The 20217-nt window shown below is 43.1% G+C and overlaps 1 protein-coding gene across 1 annotated transcript in view; it reads left to right on the top strand.

Annotated features, from left to right (window-relative positions):
- Positions 1-20217, top strand: part of FANCD2 (FA complementation group D2) — a 33720-nt gene that overhangs the window by 7978 nt on the left and 5525 nt on the right. Inside the window, exons 11-35 of the mRNA XM_041462519.1 lie at positions 257-357; positions 862-970; positions 1534-1569; positions 1970-2113; positions 2381-2515; positions 2817-2948; positions 4081-4188; positions 6027-6136; positions 6658-6718; positions 7412-7537; positions 8373-8404; positions 8882-8982; positions 9291-9406; positions 10117-10225; positions 10734-10832; positions 11750-11859; positions 12065-12211; positions 13292-13408; positions 14218-14346; positions 14543-14658; positions 16149-16262; positions 16811-16938; positions 18243-18342; positions 19057-19179; positions 19928-20021. Coding sequence (XP_041318453.1) covers positions 257-357; positions 862-970; positions 1534-1569; positions 1970-2113; positions 2381-2515; positions 2817-2948; positions 4081-4188; positions 6027-6136; positions 6658-6718; positions 7412-7537; positions 8373-8404; positions 8882-8982; positions 9291-9406; positions 10117-10225; positions 10734-10832; positions 11750-11859; positions 12065-12211; positions 13292-13408; positions 14218-14346; positions 14543-14658; positions 16149-16262; positions 16811-16938; positions 18243-18342; positions 19057-19179; positions 19928-20021 — 2697 coding nt within the window. The remainder of the gene's footprint in view (positions 1-256; positions 358-861; positions 971-1533; positions 1570-1969; positions 2114-2380; positions 2516-2816; positions 2949-4080; positions 4189-6026; positions 6137-6657; positions 6719-7411; positions 7538-8372; positions 8405-8881; positions 8983-9290; positions 9407-10116; positions 10226-10733; positions 10833-11749; positions 11860-12064; positions 12212-13291; positions 13409-14217; positions 14347-14542; positions 14659-16148; positions 16263-16810; positions 16939-18242; positions 18343-19056; positions 19180-19927; positions 20022-20217) is intronic.

The raw sequence follows: 20217 nt of genomic DNA, 5'->3' as shown, positions 1-20217 counted from the left end.
CAGAGTAGGTCTTAAAAAATCTTATCTTTTGTATGACATACAGGTGAAGAGAAAAGTATTGCTAGTTCATTTTCTAAGTTAAAAAAATTAAATTTGGGCATGATTAAATACTTGTGAGTCTTTACAAATACATGAGTTTTGATTTGTAATTTTAGGGTTATTATGGGAAATTGTTTTATTTTCCTCATTTTATACAGCTTTTTCTGTTCTTCCCTCATTTGTCACAGTGATTTGTGCATGGATTTGTGCTTTACAGGTGATTTCTGATCTTCGTAAGAGCTTGGATCTGTCCTCGTGTGTTCTGCCCCTGCAGATTCACAATTCCCAGAAGAAGATTAAAAGCCAAGTCCAGACCAGGTACTTAAACAAGTTTACTTGATTCTCCAAGGGTAGGATGAGACAAGAGAATTAAACTGTTCCTCTTCTGGTCTCTCTGGCACAACTGGCTACATACACGAACCTCATTTATCCTGTGGAAAGGCACAGACACCTTTGTTCCTTCCTCCTTGGTACTAATGCAATACATTTGTCACTCCTTGCCCAGCCAGCTTCCCCTGCCATGGATGTAGTTCCTTTTGAGCCATCTGCCTCCATGTCTGCATGGGGATAAGCAACTTCATTTATAATAATGTTGCTACCAGTTTATCTGTTCTAAGTTCCCTGCAGTATGTTTTCCATTGATTCTGTGACCTCTGTTTTTTCCGTTGATTCTGTTCCCTCTTGGGAAACTCCCTATCCTTGCCAGAGCATTCCCTCTGGACAATGGCTGCTTTAAGTAACTGCTGTGACTGCTGGGTTGCCTTGCTCCTTCTGTGACAGTATTTGCAGGGACTGAGTCTCCTCTTTTGTGATGATTTGCAGTTCTTCCCTGAGCCAAGTAACCACCAGCCAGAACTGTGTGAAGCTACTTTTTGATGTCATTAAGTTAGCTGTGAGATTTCAGAAAGATGTCTCTGAAGCATGGATTAAGGTAAGATACATGCTTCAGTCCTTGTTTCCTTATTTCTTTGGGCTTCTTGATTGAGTCTGAGCCTTTCTTATCATCAAATGTGGTATTAAAAGACAAATGTTAGCACTTAATTTTACTGATACACATTTCATTCTGCAAGACAGGAAAAATGTATTCCCAAATGAGACTTAGCTATGTGAAGCCTTAAGGTGCTTGAAAATGTCCTGCTAGAAATCATTATCAGCTGGTATTAGGCTAAATTTAATTTTAAATTGTATTTCAGTGTAAACCATGAGGCTGTTTCTTGTCCTCATTCCTCAGTACCTCAGTTCCTTTCTCAAGCCTCATGTTATTTGAGAACATCCTTGTTCAAACTCAGTTTTCAGCTACTTTTTTAATACCTTCTGGATTCTCTGTTGTTGGCAAGATCCAGTTTGCTGACTTTGATGGGTATCCTGCTGTAGAGGAGAGAAATTTGTGAGCAAGGTGTCACAGGCTTTTGGTGTCTACCTTTTTTGATTTGGTTTTGGAATATAGTATTGTACTGTAGCCTAACAGCTTGCTTGGTTTTTTTTTTCTCTCAGGCTATTGAGAACTGCACATCTGTGTCTGACCATAAGGTAATAGTTCTGTTCTGTAAGTGTCCTCTTCTCTTGGTTTCTCAAGGGCTTTCTTCATGATTGTAGATTAAGAGATTTTTGAATTTGGACCAGAAACTTGCCAGTGATGTTTCATGGATGGTTCTCTTGGTATTGGACTTGTTCCAAGTATAACAACCATCCATTTTCTTTGTAACTTTTGGTTCATCCCTTCCTTCAGGTTCATCTCCGCCCCTTCTGTTAAGGGACAGAGTTATCCTGCTATAATTCTGTCCTGTTGTACTCATGAGGTTTTATTTCAGTGACTCTTGTGACTTTGAGCTCTTCTTTTCTTCTCAGTTCAGACTTCAAGTTTTGACTTGGAGTTATCTGGACTGTTTGATATTTCAGCATAATGAGTGGTGGTTATTTCCTCTAAAAGGTTCTGGATCTGATAGTTTTGCTGCTAATCCATTCTACAAACACCAGGAACAGGAAGCAAACTGAGAAAGTTTTGAGAAGCAAAATCCGATTAGGCTGCATGCCAGAACAGCTGATGCAGAACGCCTTCCAAAACCATTCAACGGTCAGTGCTGATCCTGCTTTGGGACTCTCTCTTTTATCTCTCAAAGATCTTGTCAGATGATGATTTAGCCCTGTGCTGCATTATTTGTACCTTTCCAGTAATGTTCATGTACTTCTCTTTTATAATTTTTTGTCCAGATCAGTGTCCCATTGCACATGTCCTCTGTTGTAACTGTCATGTGTTTTTTTGGAGTTGAGCTTTCCTCAGCATTGGATATGTTGAAAACAAGCAACAGTAATCTCTTCTTTCATGATGTCTGTATTCCAGGTTATCAAAGACTTCTTCCCTTCAATCCTAGCCCTTGCTCAGACATTTCTGCACTCAGCACACCCAGCTGTGGTCTCCTTTGGCAGCTGCATGTATAAACAAGCTTTTGCAGCCTTTGACTCCTACTGCCAGCAGGTACAGTGTGATGGATGGCAGCTGTTTTGTTTAGGTTTGCACTTTGTTCTAGAGTGTATGTCATGATCCTTTAGGGGACAGGGTTTCAGGCAGTAGGAAGCCTTTGGAGAGAGGTCTGTGCCAAAGAGTAGGCCAAGAAGAAGATGGGGAACAATCACAGCAGGACTGGTAGCAAGTGACTTCAAGCACAAAGACTGCTGTGATTATCTGTATTTGATCAACATAGTTCATATGAGCAGAGCAAGGCAGACATTTTTCTGTTGATATTTCACTGTGGTTCTTTTGGTGGCTTTTTCCTTAGGAGGTTGTGACTGCTTTGGTGACTCACGTGTGCAGTGGAAGTGAGACAGAGCTGGACATTTCTCTGGATGTGCTCACGGATTTGGTGGTGCTGCACACGTCCCTGCTGATGCGCTATGCCACCTTTGTGAAGGTGGGTGCATTTCTGGGTTTATACTAGATTTTGGGGCCCTTACACCACTTGCCTCAGATCCAGAATAGGCCTGTACTTCTGCAAAATAGATGTACTGGAAAAACTTGTACCTGTAAAGCTTTTCTGCCTGGAGAAAGGCAGTGGTCAGAAGTGAAAGGTAACTGCTGTCAAAGTGTGAGCTGTAAGATAGGATTGTATTATTTTTTTGACAGGGGAAATTGAGATAGACAATTCCCTTTAGCTGGACAATGCCTAAATTGCAGGCATGGAATGGTGCCTACAATGGAAATGCTGTTTTTATTTACATGAACTATTTCAAAACTTGGCAAAAACCTGCCCCCTTTGTGGACTGTGCATTCTGTCTATTGAAAGACTGACAGTACTCCAGCCAGTCCTAAGACAAAATTGCTTGTAGAGGACAAAATTGCTTGTAGAGATGGAAAAAGACATATCCTAAAATTTAAAAGAAGAAAGGGAGAAAAAATACGGACTACTGAATTCTAAGAATGATGAGCAGGGTCAGACCTGCCCAGCTGCCTATTTCTAAAGGTAGTAAAAGTGAAGATTGAGGGAGGGGCTAAACAGCCAGGCAAGCATGTAACTGTACTTTCCTTGAACAGTCCCCCATCTGTGGTGGCTTGTAGCTTAAGGGCAGCTTGTATTTAAGAGCTCTTGAAGAAGGTGGGTGTGGATATTCCCACTCCTCTCTGATATTTTGGTGCTCCTGGTGATTTAATTTTACACTGTGGGAAAGCTGTATACTTTTTGCTGTTTAGTTGGTTGATTGTTAAATGAAAAGTACTTGCTTAATTACTTGCTTATCAAATACTTTGAATCCTGTGACCAAACCTGTGATAGGAAACAGACAGCTGTCACTTGTCCTGAGCACTCCCAAAATGCTTATGGTTTCCAAATTATTCTTCCCATTCAGCCTCTGATAAAATGAAATCCCATAATTAAGGCCAGAGCAATAATCTGGCATTTATGTTTGGTTAATTTGAATGTAGCTTTTTCATGCATGTACAAAAAAGGTAAAGTTAATTATCTTCCCTGAGGTTGACAATTAATGTGTTTTTGAGAATATGGAAAGGGATTCTTGATATCCTGAGCTAGTTTGTGGCTTCTCTTACAGACCATTTTAGACTCTACACAGAAACTGAATCCATGCCAGATCCGGAAGCTTTTCTACATCCTCAGCACTTTAGCATTCAGCCAGAAGCAAGAAGGGAGCTACATTCAGGTAAGCAGAGACACAACAGAAAGTTGTTCAATCTGTGCCTTGGTTCTTCTGCTAAGTTAACTAAATACTGGCATCATCTCTGAACAGGGATTGATGTCAGGATAGCCTTGAGCTTAAAATCCTCTTCTCCCAAAGTGTCTGCAAACCACCTTGTGGCTCTAGACTTCTCACCCTGATGTCAAGGGCTTGTCACGGTGACTGTGCCTCTCATCTTTCCCAGAAAGATCCCCTTCTATTGCACATTTGAGAAGGGCAGAGTTGTTAGACACGTTGTTGGAAGGATACTGATGGTAGTCCCTAACCTAACCTCCCAGTCAGAGTGGGACTGTCACCAGCATGGTGTCATGTTGATTGTTGCTTTGTCTAGCTGAGCCTTGAAGGCTTGCAAAAGTGTAAATTCAGCAGCCTCCTTGCACAGCTCTGTTTCTCCATCACTTGGAAGCCTTCAGAAAGCACAGTTCAGCTTTCTCCCCGAGATGTTTGTATTGATTCAGCCACTTAAATTCTGCACACCAGAGACAACAAAGACTCTCTTGTTAGGAGAACTGAACTGCACAGAGCAGAGTACTACAGTAGACTCCACACCTCTTGTGCCTCTGGTTTAACAAACCTGTCAAACCTGGTTTGTCTAAATCCACCTTCATCTTGCACAGGATACCTTGTGTGACTCAGCTGCAGCATATCAGTGGTGGTACCTTTGTCTGGATTTCTGAATCCTTGAGCATAGCAGATAAAGAAATAATTCAAAGATACTTATTCTACAGCAGAGATGTTGGGGTTTAAAAATCTGCCCATTCATAAAGTTCAGCTCTTAGAAATTAGGACTATTTGTCTTTCTTTGAGTCCCTTTCTAGTTGTAGGTATGTTTGCACATGCTAACTTGAGCCTATAAAGGAAAACCGCTCTTCCTCTCCTTCTGATTGGTCTGTGGCATGTAAAACAGCATGTCTACAGCCATTTTGTCCTTCCCACTCACCCTGTTAAATTGGAGCTCTTCACTGCCAAAATTCCCAGTTGTTTGGCAGGTTTAGCTCCTTTCTGAAAGTGATTTCCCCACCTCCCACCCTGAGTCTTACGTGTGACTTGTGAAAATTGCCTTGGCAACACAGTGTGACTGCAGCCCAATAGGACTTGCCATCAGGATGTTCTGCCTGTCACCCTCAGAAGTTGTGAAAAGAAGGGGAGGAGTGTCTAGAATTTATTTTGAGCTGAGAGTTTATAACTGGAGATCCAAGTTTAGCAGTTTGACTCTTATCCTCAGTGATACTGAAGATTCCAGGGGTAGGTCACCAAAGAAAGCAGTATCATGAGAGCCAACTTCTTCTTTGCCTTCTCTAAGTGTTCTTCTAAGCTGATGTCTCTTAGACATGAGGATCTGTGCAGGTAGATGAGGAATTTTTCCTTGCACTGTACAGATTGTCTTTGGACCTTCACCACAAACTGCTCCATCCCTCAGCCTCCTGAAGTTGACAGGGTTTTGAGGTGCAGCTCTGCAGCTGTTTGGGTGTGACAGCTCTGAGACCATCTGCTGTTTTTTTTGACATACTGTTCTATTAATTATAGTTGAAACCTGGACCAATGGTGTCTGTGTTGTAGTTCTGTGTAGTAGTTAGAGCAAAGTCAAACCAAATCACTTTTAATGCTGCTTACAACCTTACTTGGACTTGGGACCAGTATTTTCATAGTAAATGAAACATCAGAATGTGCATTTCTTAAGCAAAAATCCTAGTACACCATCCCCCTGTAGCCCCTAGAGATGACATTAAATGAAGATGGCAATAGAACTGAGTGATGCACACAAGTAGCTCTGTGGTGACATGGTCTGTGTCTCTTTTCAGGATGATATGCACATGGTGATCAGGAAATGGCTCTCCAGCACGGTTCCCAACCACAAGCAAATGGGGATTATTGGTGCTGTTTCCATGATAGGCAGCGTGGCATTAAAAAGGTAAGAGAAAATATAGAAAAGATGAATTAAATATGGCTTTCAGTTCAGGCCTGGAGTGAAGCAAAGACAGGAGGGCATTGCCTTTGAGTTCATGCACATCTTGGGCAAATCCAGGAACTTAAAACTCTCTTGCATACTGTGGTGTTTGGTATTTCAGCCTGTGCAGTGCTGCTCACCTGCTGCAGGTCTCAAAGGCATCCCAAATTCCTTACTAATGCCTATTTGTGGATCCCTTGACCACACTGCACGACCTGTTGCTTGGAAAAAAATTGAACACTGGCAGACTGACTACAGATCAGCTTCTGACTCTAGGCTGAATAACCTGAGGTGCTCTGTGTTTGAGTCCAGGGAAGTCTAAAAGAGAAGTCCCAAACAGCACCAGGTCCTTTCCTAATATGTACCAAAGAAATCTTTTTAATGTGTTATTCTCCGATTTCTGGAGAGAGACCCATGTGTGTGTGATGGGTTTTGCTGTCTCTTGAGCCCTGTGCCACAACAGCAAGGTTTTCAATTGCTTCCAGGAATGAAGGAGATGCTGCTTCACTGGAGAGACCAGAGCTGAACAGTGAGCGTGATGAGCAGGTGAGTGCCAAGAACAAGGCAGTGCAGGACACAGGGAGGATATGGTCAGCAAGGAGGGGTGACTGGAAATGCAGTCTTAGCTGAAGTACTGTGTGGGTCTGGGAGCTGGCTTTCCTGAGCCTGGGAAGCTTGTACATTGAACTGCAGAGCCAAGAGTCTATTAAAAATGGTTTTGGAGAAACAAAGGTGCCTGCTGGTGTTGCCTCTGCTACACCAGAACAAGCAGCACTGCAGCCATTTAGTGAAAGTCTTCTGTCAAGTTATTATTTCAAATACAAAGGAAAGAAGCAGGACAATCTGCTTCAGTGAGCCAAAGGTGGCCATGCCCATCCTCTCAGCTTTGGTAGCTGTGCCTTTCGGGCCATCCAGAGAAAGTTCTTCTGCACAGGATTGGCCTAGCAGCCTTTTTCCTTAGTTTCTGTCAAAGAGTTAGTTTCTTAGTTTCTTCTCTGCTGGCAGTCTATTTAAGAGTGATCCTGGGCAGACTCTGTTATTTCATGGCAGAGGACACTAAAAGGCCCATGTTCCTTCTTAAATCTGTGTCTGTTCAAGAATATTCACCATGGGTTGTTACTCTAGAGATGAAGCTTTGAATATGCCTCACAATAAATTAATGTAAAAAGGACTGAAGGTAAAAGCTTGAGTTGGATCCATTTGCCTTACCCATTTCTGCACTGTTTTCTCTCCTTTCAGCTGTCTACCCTGCTGGACCTGGTGCGCTTCTGCTGTGAGCAAACACCAGAGGTCTTGGCTCTGTACTACGATGAATTTGCCAGTTTGATTGAGAAGCAGAAGGGCAATTTGGACTTGCAGCTCCTCGTACGTTGCAGAGCAATTTGAATTTAATCACTTAGATGAATTCTTCAGGAAAAATGTTGTTTTTCAAACATTGGCAAGATAGAGTCAATTTCAGGATTTCACTCTAGTCTGGGAACTTGTTTTGTTCTGTGAAATATTGGTCAGATACAAAATCCTCATTTAGCTTTCTTGGCTTTTTTTTTTGATTGTGGCAGATTCCTCATTAACAGGAATGTGCTCATGTGCTTTAACAGCTTCTTTTTTGTGGAATTTTACGTGACAACAGGGAAGCCTTTTAAAGGAAATTAAGTGACATTTCAGAGCATGCTGTTCCTCTTCATAGACAAAAATAGAATCTGAAAGAACCTTAAACTTAATATAGAAATTGGTTTCTGGGTCAGACTATTAGGATTATCTGATCCCTAAGATCTTGGGAAAGCCACAGTCATGAATGGTAATAAATAAATAAATAAATAAATTGTATTTATGGTGATAGGAAGAGGTTTGTGAAGGCCACTGGACAGCTTTCTTCCTGCTGGAAACTCCTTTTACATGTGGGCTGCTTTCCTCTTCCAGCCAGCTGCTCTTCCTCTGTGCATCACTCTGGAACTTGTAGTCAAGCCCCCATCCAAAGAGCAGGGAAGAAATTGGTTGTGCACACTTAGCAATGTTTCCTGGCTCTGTCTCTAAAGGCAGCCCTTGGCTCTCCTTGCAGGCCATGGGGCTTCATTACTGTGATGGTTCCAGGATACTTTTGCTTGGCCTTATCTTCTGCATCTTCCACTGCTGCTGTTGGAGCTTTCTTCACTGAGCCCCTTTGCTGAGCAAGTTTTTTTTTTTCCTTTCTTTATAACAGGATGAGTTTGGGATTTGCTGTCATAAAATTTTGTTGAGATTTTAGTTGTTCTTTAAAAAATACATAATCATTTTAAAATGAGAGAAAATATAGCTACTTTGCATGCATCTATGGAAAAATGTTAATTTTCATCATTCAGAATTGGAGCAGTAGCACACTGTGAAACATTGAAGGAGGTGTCTCCACTGCTTATAAATGTTATGCACAATTTCTTGCAGTTCCTTCTGAATTAGTCTAATTTGATTTCCACCAGAAGTAAATCTGACCCAATTTTTTTTCATTGCAGCCATTTTTCAACCTTTACATGATTTTCCAGAACAGTAGTAATCACCAGCTATTTTTTCCTAACCCACATGGTGCATTTCTGCTCTGTGTTGCTGGGGCTTGCAGGCAGCAAAACAGAAGGCATAGGCAAAGTGTCCTGGCAAGGACACAGGACATAATGGAAAAGTGATGGGCATTCTGGAGATAGATAAAACATCAGACCCACTCATTTCTTTTTCCCCCAGGGCAGTGTCACCCCTGTGTCTGTCACCCTGTTTCCGGTTGCTGAGGCTCTACACTGCAGAGCAGAACAGTGGAAGCCTGGAGGATATTGATGCCTTACTAGGTATGGGAAATGGACTTTTTATAAAGCCTGGCTGCCTGCCTTGTTCCTGTGCCAGATCTGCACAGACTTCCTCCAGCTGCAGGAGGGGTTGTGCATTTTGTGAGGAGCCTGAGATGCTCTGTGCCCACAAAGTGGAAGGGAGGGAGGCAGGGGAGACAGTTGCTCTGTCTGGGGATGGAGTGGCTGATGGGCCTTACTCCAAACAGCCACTGGAATTGATGCAGGCTTTGGTAAGAGACTTGGTAAATGCAAAGACCAAAGCATGGGTAGCACACAGTTCAACCTATACTTTTCTTGCTCTGTGCCAGGTTGTCCCCTGTACCTGACTGACCTGGAGGTTGAGGGGAAGCTGGACTCTCTGTCCAAGCAGGAGCGTGAATTTCTGTGCTCACTCCTGTTCTATGCTCTCAACTGGTTTCGTGAAGTGAGTAGAGCTTTGTCTGCAGGTTCTGGAGTGGAGGGATGAGGGAAGCCTAGGAGAGCAGAGGTTGGTCAGCCAGGAAAGGGGAAGCTGGAGGGGAGGGAATGTTGTGGTCTTTTACTGTGGTCTTTGTTACCTAACAGAAAGGTTGTGCTCCACTTTCAGAGAGGCTGTAGAATCTCCTTTCTTGGGGTGCTCTGTGCTCTCTGTTCTGTACCTCTGTGAGCTGACAGGAGAGTAAAATGCAGTGCCTTCAAGAAGATTTGGACAGTGTATTGGTCAGTGGGATTTTTCCTGCTGAGGTTATTCTGATAACATGAGAAGGGCAGATTTGGTGCAATTCCACATTCCCAGTCCTGGTCTTCTCCCAGGACATCCTCTTTCCTGGCAGACCTGGAAGTGCCAAGGGATCTTCAGAGCCACAGCTATCATAGAACCTGACAATGTGCTGTCTGCTAATTCCTCTCTTAATTCCTCAATTAATATTTTATCTATAGGTGTTGTCCTCTTGCTTTTTTTAGATTGCCCCAATTGTATCCATGTTCTCATGGACTTCTGAAGAGTTTTGTTCATGCAGTCTGAACCTGGTCACACATGCCAGGCTGTGCTATGTTGTATATTTATTCAGGACTTGAGAATGTTATTCAGAAAAGAAAAAGTAACAAAGTGGGTACATATCTCCCTAATTCAGTGAGCTTGGTTTGTATCTCTAGGTTGTAAATGCCTTCTGCCAGCAACAGGATGCTGAGATGAAGGGGAAAGTTTTAACTCGATTACAGAACATCACAGAGCTGCAGAATGTGCTGGGAAAATGCTTGGCAGGTGAGTATGAAACATTTGTATATTCTGGGCCTGTACCAGCTGTGAAGTGAAAGGGGTTGCCTTAGACATCAATGGAGGAAACAAATGGTAACACACACTGCAGTTTTACAGTTTTAAAAGTTTGTGCCTGAACAGATATAATTTTCAATTTGTCCAAATCCAAACTGCTCTTCTTAATCACTCCTTCAGTGAGGAGCACACAAGTTACACATTCTAGAGTCACAAGCACACAAACTTCAGCAGATCCCCCAAGTACTGACACCTCTTGTCCATCTCCCAGTAGCCTGCCCAGATCCCAGGCACTCTGATCTGCTCCACTGCTCCCCTACTCACTGCTATTCCAGCTCACTGGTCATTAGCAGGTACACAAATTCTTACACTTATCTCACCACTCCACACTTTCACCAGGACTGTGAAATTTATGATACTTCCTTTAGATATGTATCTGGCCTGTGTGTTGTCATTCAGGAGCTGAATTAACCCAATTTCTACATTTTGGCTCTTTCAGCAACCCCTGGCTATGTCCCACCACCAGCTACTTTTGACTCTGAGGCCCTGGAGGCTGCACCATCCATTAATGCTGCTGGTCCAGCCAGGAAAAGGAGTGGTAAAGAAAATTTAAAATGTTTAAGCAAACAGATGTGATGGGGGTTGGCTGGCAGGTTGCACTTGTGTGTGCCTAAAGCACTAAATTCTTGGCAAAGTCTATCTAGCTGGAAAACTTATCTCATCAGCTCCTGTTGCAGCTGAAGTGGAGATGGAAAAATGTCCTACAGCAAACAGGTGTTGGATAGTCTGTCTCCTTGGGAAAGCTGCTACATAGCATTTAACAGTGAAAATCCAGGGCTTTCATTGATTGCTTTCACCTGCCAAAGTACTTTCTGCAGCAGCAAGTTCTGTCTTTGATGGGTTTGTGGCATCATCTGGTACTGAATCTGTGGCTTGAGCTGCCTTGTAAACCCCTGAGCTTTAGGTTGTACCTAACCAGTGTCCTGGGAACCTTGTCATGGCTCTGCTGCACAAGGAAATCTTTCCTTCATCCTTTCCCATTGCTAGCTCCCACAGAGAAGACACAGAACTTGCCTCTCAGTTTTCAGGCTGAATCAGATTTTCTTTGTTTTTCCTGTCTCTAGTTCTGATTCTAGATTAGATTTATTTCTAGTTTAGATTAGCATTTCCTGGGAACATGTCTGCCTTAAGCCAAAGTGGACAAAAATTCACATTCCATTCAATGAGAACAACTGGAGGAGGCCACAGATCAGAATGCCTTTCCCTCCTATGCCAAACCCATTGTGCAGGGTCTGGGCCTGTTATGGAGCAGCATGTTGGAGGCAGAAGGAAAGTTTTGACAAGAGGAGGATCCATCACTTTAGATACTGTATTTTGAAGGAGCACTTCATCTATGGACCTGTGCTCCATGCTTTCTTAGTGCTGATTAAAGTCCAGCCTGTGCTGGCTGCAAGTGCTGTCTAGTGCTGAGCACAGTGTGTAGCCCTTGATTCTGAAGTTGCTTTTCTGTTCAAGGAAGGAAAAAGAAGGCTGATGGCAGCAAAGCTGGCTCTGCAGATCGTTCTCAAGCAGAAGACAGTTCTGAGGGAAACCAGCCTGATACTGAGCTCTCTGAGCTGGACAAGGTAGGTGTGCAGCCCTGGGGACTTGCAAGGAAGCCAGAACAGAGAAGATGCCAAGGAAGCATAAACAAAAGCTTTGAGAGAGGGGTTGTTCATTCCAAAGTTAATCACAAGTCAGTGGTTCAGTTCTGCTTTCTGGCACCTGCCTTCCATCAGGATTTTGTGAATTATCCCTGCAGTGGCCACTCTCCTGCAATTTCCTTTTCAGACTGGTGCTGACAGAGAGGCAGAAAGTCCTCTGGCACAGCTGCAGAGCTATCGCCCGTACTTCCGAGAGCTGGACCTCGAGGTGTTCACTGTGCTGCACTGTGGGCTGCTCACAAAGTCTGTCCTGGACACAGAGATGCACACAGAGGTGAGTGGAGCAGCCTGAAACCCACACTGATGAGGCTTTGTGGAATGGCCTCTCTCAGGGGCCTTGGCCGTCCCTGTTCCACTGAAGTGCACAGCAGGTTGGTGTTAAGATGAGTTGGCCCAGGGCTGTGAGCTGGGGACCAGGAGAGCATTTGGTCCCAAGTACTTCAAGGCACTGAGAGAAAGAGGACTTTCCTGAGAAAAGACATGTCAATATAGTAATGTTAAAAACAAACTAAGGTAAATATTGCATAAAAGGTGAAAGATACTGTATAACATGTATAGACCTAATGGAAAGAAAGGTGCTTTAATATTGAGCACAGGTAAGATACAGGATGGTAAATACACTAAGTATTGCCTGTCAAAAAGAATCTATGACATAAAGTAAAGCCTGTATTGCAAAAACTCAAGTGTCTCAAGGCATCAGGAGATCACAAACAGCACAAACATGGGACTGTAGTCATGGAGGTGCTCCCAGTGAGCAGGGTGCTGTGTATCATCTGTGAGCTTGTAGAAACTGCATTGCTATGGCTGTGAAAAATAGATGTGCTTAATTTTGTTAATATCCCTTTGCAGGCAGGCTGACTCCATCTGGAGTTTCATTTTGTCAGGCTACAGTAAATGCATGAAATGGGAAAAGGCCATGGCAGCTGTCTCTGTGCATACAGGTCACAGGCCAACTGGAAGACTGTTTGACAAGTCTCTTGGGCTATGTGGCATTATTTCAAAATACTTCTTGAGTGTTACTCAGTTGGTGAATTTTGTGACTCTGGACTTAAACCTCTTTTTATCTTTAGGAGCTTATTTCAATGTCAATGTATATAATCTGTTCTTTCTCAGTTGTTAAGTTGTACTGACATTGCTTCAGCTGTTTAGAGCATCGGGATGGCTTCATGTTTTGAGCAACCAGAACCAATGCCCCATCCCTGCCATGGGGGAGCATAAAACCAAGCATCTACCAAATAAGTCCCTCCTGAGGTTAACCTAGTCCAGGAGTCATAACTGGAAACAGGGTAAACTGGAGCTTCAAGGCACTACAGTTACATCTGGGTCCTGGGATTGACTGTTCTTTTAATTGCAGGCTCGTGAAGTTGTGCAGCTGGGGCCTGCTGAGCTTTGCTTCCTTCTGGATGACCTGTGCTGGAAGCTGGAACATGTGCTGCCCTCGGGCTCCACAAGGAGGGTGCCCTTTCCAAAGGCAAGAACAGCAGCAGGCTGTGGGTCCAGGCCTGGGCTGAGGCAGAGCACGTCAGGGGCTTCCAGGCTTTTCCTGAGAAATGTTTTTCAGAATTATTTTCACTTGTTAGTTGAATGGAAGTGTGACACCCAGCTGTGTGCCAGAGCAGTGTTGTGTACACTGCTCTTGCTGAAGTGTTTGCAGCATCTGGTTCTCTGCATGTCTCAGGAAAGAGTTTAACTGAGGGAGTCTTATAGCCTCAAAACTCAAGTGACCCTTTTCCTAGCCCTCCCTGGAGACACTGGCTGTGCTGTTCAAATTTAGCCAGGCCAGATGGCTGCAGCAGCTGGCAGAAGCTGCTGCATCCATGTTTCTGCTTTTTCTGCATTAGAAACCCCCTTGAGTGTAGGGACTCCTTGCTGATGCCTTCAGGAGGAAAGTTAAGTTTCTCATTAAACTGAGAAATGCACTGCAATTGGCTGAGCTCTTCATTTTTCTTTCTCCTTGTCTTTCTGCCTATCTTAATTCCCACAGGCAGAGACTGTCTTCTCTTAGTGTTTGAGTAAAGTGTTGGATTCTCTGATCCAACCTAAGTGATTCTATAAGAGAGCTGTCTGTCAGATCAATTTTATCCTTTTATTCAAATGTTATCCATTTGTCTGAGTTGGTGGTGCTTGTTCAGCAGAAGCCAACTTTCCTGCCCTGTGACCTTTCCTGACCCTGTATGGCATCAGGAATTGCACTGCTTGGCAGCAGTCTGAGATGTAGCAATTGAAGTTATTCTCAAGAGAGGCTAATGAAGCAACTTTTATCTTTTGGGTTTACTGCAGGAAAGAGGCAACAAGGATATTGGCTTTTCCCATCTGTGTCAGAGATCTCCCAAGGAAGTTGCTATGTGTGTGGTTGATCTACTCAAGCCATTGTGTAAACACATGGAGAACATGCATAACTACTTCCAGGTAAGTGGACAGCAATTTTGACCAAAAAAACCCTAAAGTTTTGTCTCCTGTAAAGATACTTCCCGTTTTGTTTGGGGGAAAAAGAGTCACTTTGTTTTCTTCAGGTTTTTTAAACATGGAATTTATGAAAATGGATTCTTGTGCCATTATCTTTGTCTGGAATAGTGTTTAATGGATTATTTGATCTGCATTAAAGGCAGCTGTACAAGCTCAGGGTGCAGAAGATGAACCAGGAGTGAACATCCAGGAGCACCAGCTGATGTCCTCTTGCTACCAACTGCTGTTACTGACTTTTCGCTGCTTATTTGCTTGGTGAGTTTAAAATAAAAGTCCATAGGTGTACCCATTTATTGCTGCTTCTTCTTGTTTCTTTTCTTTAAAGTGTTTGCACCCTGCCAAAGGCCTGTCACCCATGAAAAACAACCCGCTTCAGTGGGTGGAGGCTTCTAAGCACTTCTTAGTTAAGCCAGGCTTCATTGCCTGATTCTGAGCAGTGCTAAAGCACTGATCTGGGTAGAATTCAGTCAATGGCTTTTGGGTCAAGGTCAGCATAAGGGGCATATTGGCACACCCAGATGTGCAATTTCCAGTCTGCCTAGGGATCTTGGATTTTCTTACCCATCCTTTCCCATTTCCTTTGCCTCATCCTTTGCTAAATTGTCACTGCCTGAATCCTGGGCGATGGAAGAATTTCTTTTGCCAGTGGGAAAGGATGAATGTGTATTTCACTGGCAAAAAGCCAATGCTGTTGATGCATTCAAGCTGGATTCATAAATATCCAACTCAGAAATGCTTGTGCAGCCTGCAGACTTCTGCATCTGCTAACATAATCCAGGATAGTATCATAAAAGTTTCTTTCTAAACTCCAATTTGGATTTGCGTGTGGAAAGCATTTTACTTTTGTTGTACTTTATAACCAGTAGTAACTGCATAAAAAGCGATGTCTGAGGTCGGCCTCTTCTTGTCCTCTACTGGAGCCTGAGGGCCCCCAATCCACTCCTGACCATTCCCAGATTTGTCATTTCCTCTTTAGCCAGTGTGAATGTTGTTGTTCCTGAGTCTACCTATCTTGTAAATCAAATAACCTGGTCAATTTTATACCAGACAACCCAAGATCAGTTTTGCTGTCCAGTGTAAAATCTTTTTTGCTGCAGGTCAGACAGCCATATATATTGGGGTGAGCTGTCCAGCCACTAAAATTCAACAACCAAATTTCAGCTCTTTTTACATTTGTTTAGTCAAGGCCTCTTACGTTACCAATTGTTAATTAACTTGTGTGGTACAGGTGCACTTGAGCATTAGCATTATCAAGTCTACCTGTTCAGTCTGTAGAATTGGCATGTGGATATATTTGATTATTTCTAGCATACATATCCTCACAGACACTGGAAGTTCAGAGAAATAAATTAAGATCTCTAGAGTTTTCCCCCTGTTAGGCTCCTACCAGCTGTGCAGGAGGTGACTGCCCATGATCACTGCATTTCACAGCCACTGTCATTATACATCCTTTGGTTTAGGTCTGCATAGCAATGGCTTAGTATGGACCTCCACTCATGGGAAATGGCCCATCCTCACCAAGCTAGTTCTGCAGTCTAACTGAAAAGCTGATATTGTTTGTGCTCAGTGCTTTCCATTCCCATTGAATTTTCAATTTTTTGTGTCCCTTTATGACTTTCATATTTCAGGACTTGTCTTGAGTATCCAACTTCTCTGTTTTTCATCTTGCAAAATGGGCTTAGATATGCATTTGCATCTGATATCTCTTCTGATCTGATGATGAACTGTTTTTTTTCCCCCCTCAGGAATGGTTTTTCTCAGCATGAAAATACTGACTTGCTGAGGTCAGCTCTCCAGGTGCTTGCAGACAGGCTAAAGCCAGGAGAGACAGAGTTTCTTCTTCTTGAGGAACTGATAAGGTAGAATCTCTATTTCACAAAGTTTGAAATGAACAAATTTCAGGGATTTTTCCCTGTTTTTTGTGGGCATTATGGGTAAACGTGTGTTTAGGAGCTCTCATAGAGACTACACTCACTTCAAACAGAGCTTTGTATTTAATTGAATGGCAGTGTAGTCAAACCTCATTAAAGGATTAAAAACGTAAAACATGCATGAATCTGTGGATCTCGTTTGTTTGTATGCTGTTGAGACAAGGGGATTAGTGGGATTCACAGAAGGAATGGCTATGTTCTAGAGAGTTAAAATGCTTACAGGTACACTAGGCAAAAGCAGTACATAAAGCTGTTGCTAGACTTAGAGTGACTGGGGCTTGAGAGAATTTTTCAGTGACTGAATTCCTATGTATTAGTGGCTGATCACTCCTTCTTCAGAAGGGCACTGCCTGAGACATAACACTGGGATATGGAGACCTTGGATCTGAGATAGTCTAATGCTTCCTTTTTATGTGTGTCTGAGACATTACCCTGTCTGCACTGTTTTTACCTTTTCCCTTTCCTCTCATCCCCAGTGAGAGCTTTCAGTACCTCCTGAATTTCCAGCAGAGTGTTCCCAGCTTCCACTGTGCCTATATCCTCACTCAGCTCCTGATTGCCATTGCTGAGAAACCCGTGGCTGGCTGGAAGAAGGAGAAAATGGGTAATGTGTGAAGAGTCACTCATCTCAGATGAGGTTTTTGCATGGTCTTTATCTTTTAAGGGAGAGCTTTCCCTTTCACATCCTGGTAATCTTAGTGGATGAACAGCCCTAGCCATTAATAAAGGGAACAGCAGTAAATATATTGGACCCTCTTTGATGTGTTCTCTGCTGTGCCTCGGGCACATGCAGACAGGCAGACTCCAGCTCTCTCAGCTGGTGTTTTTAAAAATCAGAGCTTTCAGGAGTTCTGAGCATGAGCCTGCTGTTCAGTGCTGGTACCAGTTTAATCATTGGTTATGGAGGTGAGTGATCACAGACTTGATCTGATGTAACTTCCTGCTGTAAGTACAGATGTCTGTGACAGCTTGTTTCCAAAATTTATGGAAATGAGCTGCAAATACAGCTGTTACTCTAGAGCAGAGAGAGGAAAACCTGTAAATTCTTAACGCCATACAACAAATGTTTTCAGTTAAGAAAGCTTCTCTCATAGATTAGGACCCATTATGTAAGATAAACAGCAGATAAAGGACAGACATGAATGCAGGGAATATACAAGAAAACTACTTGATCTCCACTTCAGCATACACTGAAATAAGACTCCACAGACAGTTCCCTCTCTGAGCCATTCCTTGTCATACTAAGACACCTCTAGAATTTATCCTTCTCCAATCCCCATAGCCACACAGAATTGTAACTTCCCTCCTTAAAGACAATTTTACTATTTTAAACAGTCCCACGGTGGGAGAACGATTGACTGTGGCAGGCAATAACCTATTTTAATTAATCATTTCCAGGTGTTTCTGCAAGAGACAAGCAGGTTTGTTAGCAGTTTTGATTTCAGAAATCTGTAGACTTTAAACTTGTCTGCTCATATTTATTACTATAGTGCTGTGGCCAAAAGGCCAAGTCACTTTTTATTGGAACTCCATTTCTAGAAATGGATACCCTAAGGGTTGCATATGGCCTAATTAAAAACAAATAGATGGCACACTGTAGGAGCTGCCAAACAAATAAGGTTTAACTTAAGTTTGTCAGAAGTGGCCAGAGGTGGGTCATGGATCTGATGTGAACAGGTATTCCAGACCAGGAACATGCTGGATGTGCAAATACTTTGTTATCATGACATATGTCCTTGTGGCCTTGCAGCTTTTTTAGGGAAAATGCATTCTGTCTTAGAAAGGTCAGGCACATGAGGGGTAGTGATATTGTGATCTTTCAAAAAATCATTTGAACATGCAGCTTTTATATGGAAGAAGGAATTTTTTTTATTCTTCTTTCACTAAGTTATCTCATATGTTTCCCAGCTTCTCTAGCAAAGCAGTTCCTCTGCCAGTCCTGGGTGAAGCCCAGTGGAGACCGAGAGAAGGGCAGCCAGTTCAACAGTGCCCTGCACACGCTGCTCTGGTAAGGCTCAAGCTATTCCCTCAGGCACACCAAGACACTCTGGTTTTTTAGTGATTACTGTTGCTACAGAGGAATGGCCCCTCTGAATCATAACCCTCATGTTTGCACAGCTTGGCCTAAAGCCCTATTTCAACACTGTTTCTAAAGCACAATTTCTTTCATGGTTTGAAGTGTGAGGCCCAGCTGAGCACCCTTCCTCATCCTCTGTCACTTGTGTCAGGAAGTTCTCAGCAATGGCCTCCAGGAGACTCCTGGATTGCTTATGCCCTGCTGGGCTGTCCTTCCAGCAGGTGTCCCAGTGGCTAGTCTGCCATGAGGATCAGGGCCTGCAACATGGGGGTACTTGTGGCTGTCTGTTTGTTGGCTTGTTCCTGATCCAGGTTGCCTATAGCAGACAGCCATTTCAGTGTCACCCATACTGATTGGGTGTTCTCTCTCAGAAAGGGCAATTCCATCTCATCTTCTTCCCAGCGTTCCTTCCTAAATACTAAAATGAGGGAATACTGAATCCATGTATGCTTCAGATCATGGTAGCTTTTAATGACATCACTGTCATAGTTCTAAGTAGTGCCTTGGGTTTCCTGCATGTGATTGCTTTTGGCAGGGAAGAACTTGACAGTTTTAGGCCACATGTTTCAGGTAGGCAGTGTTCAAGGCCTTGTTGTGTCATTCTGTGTAGTATCTACTGATCAGCTATGTTGGTTTTGGATTTAGTGTCTATCTGGAGCACACAGATAACATCCTGAAAGCCATAGAGGAAATCTCCAGTGTTGGTGTTCCTGAACTGATGAACTCTGCCAAAGATGGATGTTCTTCTACTTATCCTACCCTAAGCAGGTAATTGTAGCAATAGAAACTTTGAATTCTGTGATATACATAATGATAATTTCTGCTTTTAAATATTCTGTTTTCTTATTTTGTGGCCTATTGTGATTTCATGTTGGTACTGTGGTGGCTACTCTGGACACTTGTAAACATTGTTTTGGCACTATGCAACAGGTAGCATGGGGTAGCTTTATGCCAAAGTGGAATGTCCTGTGCTTAGCATGATGTTGCTGTGAGCCATTTTAACTGGGGAATGAACTGCTGTCTGTCATCAGTGTGTTGTCTCTGTGCTACTGTGGTGGTATAAAGCATCCAAAAGTCAGCCTCAGAGGCCTGGGGTGGCTGTAGGCAATCTGGGCTGGTATGCAGTGTGCAAAAACACACTCAGGGTGCTTCTGCCCGGCATAAGAATTTGGAAGCAGGGATGAAGAAAGTTCCTGCACTCTGAAACTTCCAAAATCATCTTATGCTGAGAGCTGCAGTCCTTCCACTGTGTACCCTACAGCTACAAGGAAGTGGCAGTGTCTAAGTGTCATTTACACTGAGGAAGTGCTAGTGCTAGACTTCCCAGGATTCTCCATCTGTCTGGGCAATTGGGCTGGGCCTAGGGCCCATATGAGTCCTAGGGCCAATCTTCTGTGATTTCCTACTGAGAAGGATGCCCAGCTGGGCAACCTTTGAGTTTTCTGTATCATCCTGGTGACAAACAGCCTATCAAAATGCTCAGAGGTGACTTTCAGTTTTTTCATTTTCTCCATAGGCAGACATTTCCAGTTTTCTTCAGAGTAATGATGGCTCAGCTGGAGAGTTCAGTGAAAAGCATCCCAGCTGGAAAACCCTCAGACTCAAGTGAGGTAGGAAAATGAATACACTGGACACTCTGTAAGGGGAAGAAGACTTAGGTTAAACTGGACAGTACAATAAGATGTATAAATTAGAAAGGAATTTATTTCTGTAAATTTCTTTGTCTAGGAAATGCAGTCAGACACCTTCATTGATCAATGTATATCAACACTGATATGCAGGGTAACATATAAGTAGCATATTTTT

The sequence above is a fragment of the Pyrgilauda ruficollis genome, unplaced genomic scaffold (genome assembly GCF_017590135.1).
Source record: "Pyrgilauda ruficollis isolate IOZ18807 unplaced genomic scaffold, ASM1759013v1 scaffold10, whole genome shotgun sequence".
Taxonomy (NCBI): Eukaryota; Metazoa; Chordata; class Aves; order Passeriformes; family Passeridae; genus Pyrgilauda; species Pyrgilauda ruficollis.
The sequence above is the reverse complement of the archived record's forward strand: the minus strand, read 5'-3'. Positions and strand labels throughout refer to the sequence as shown.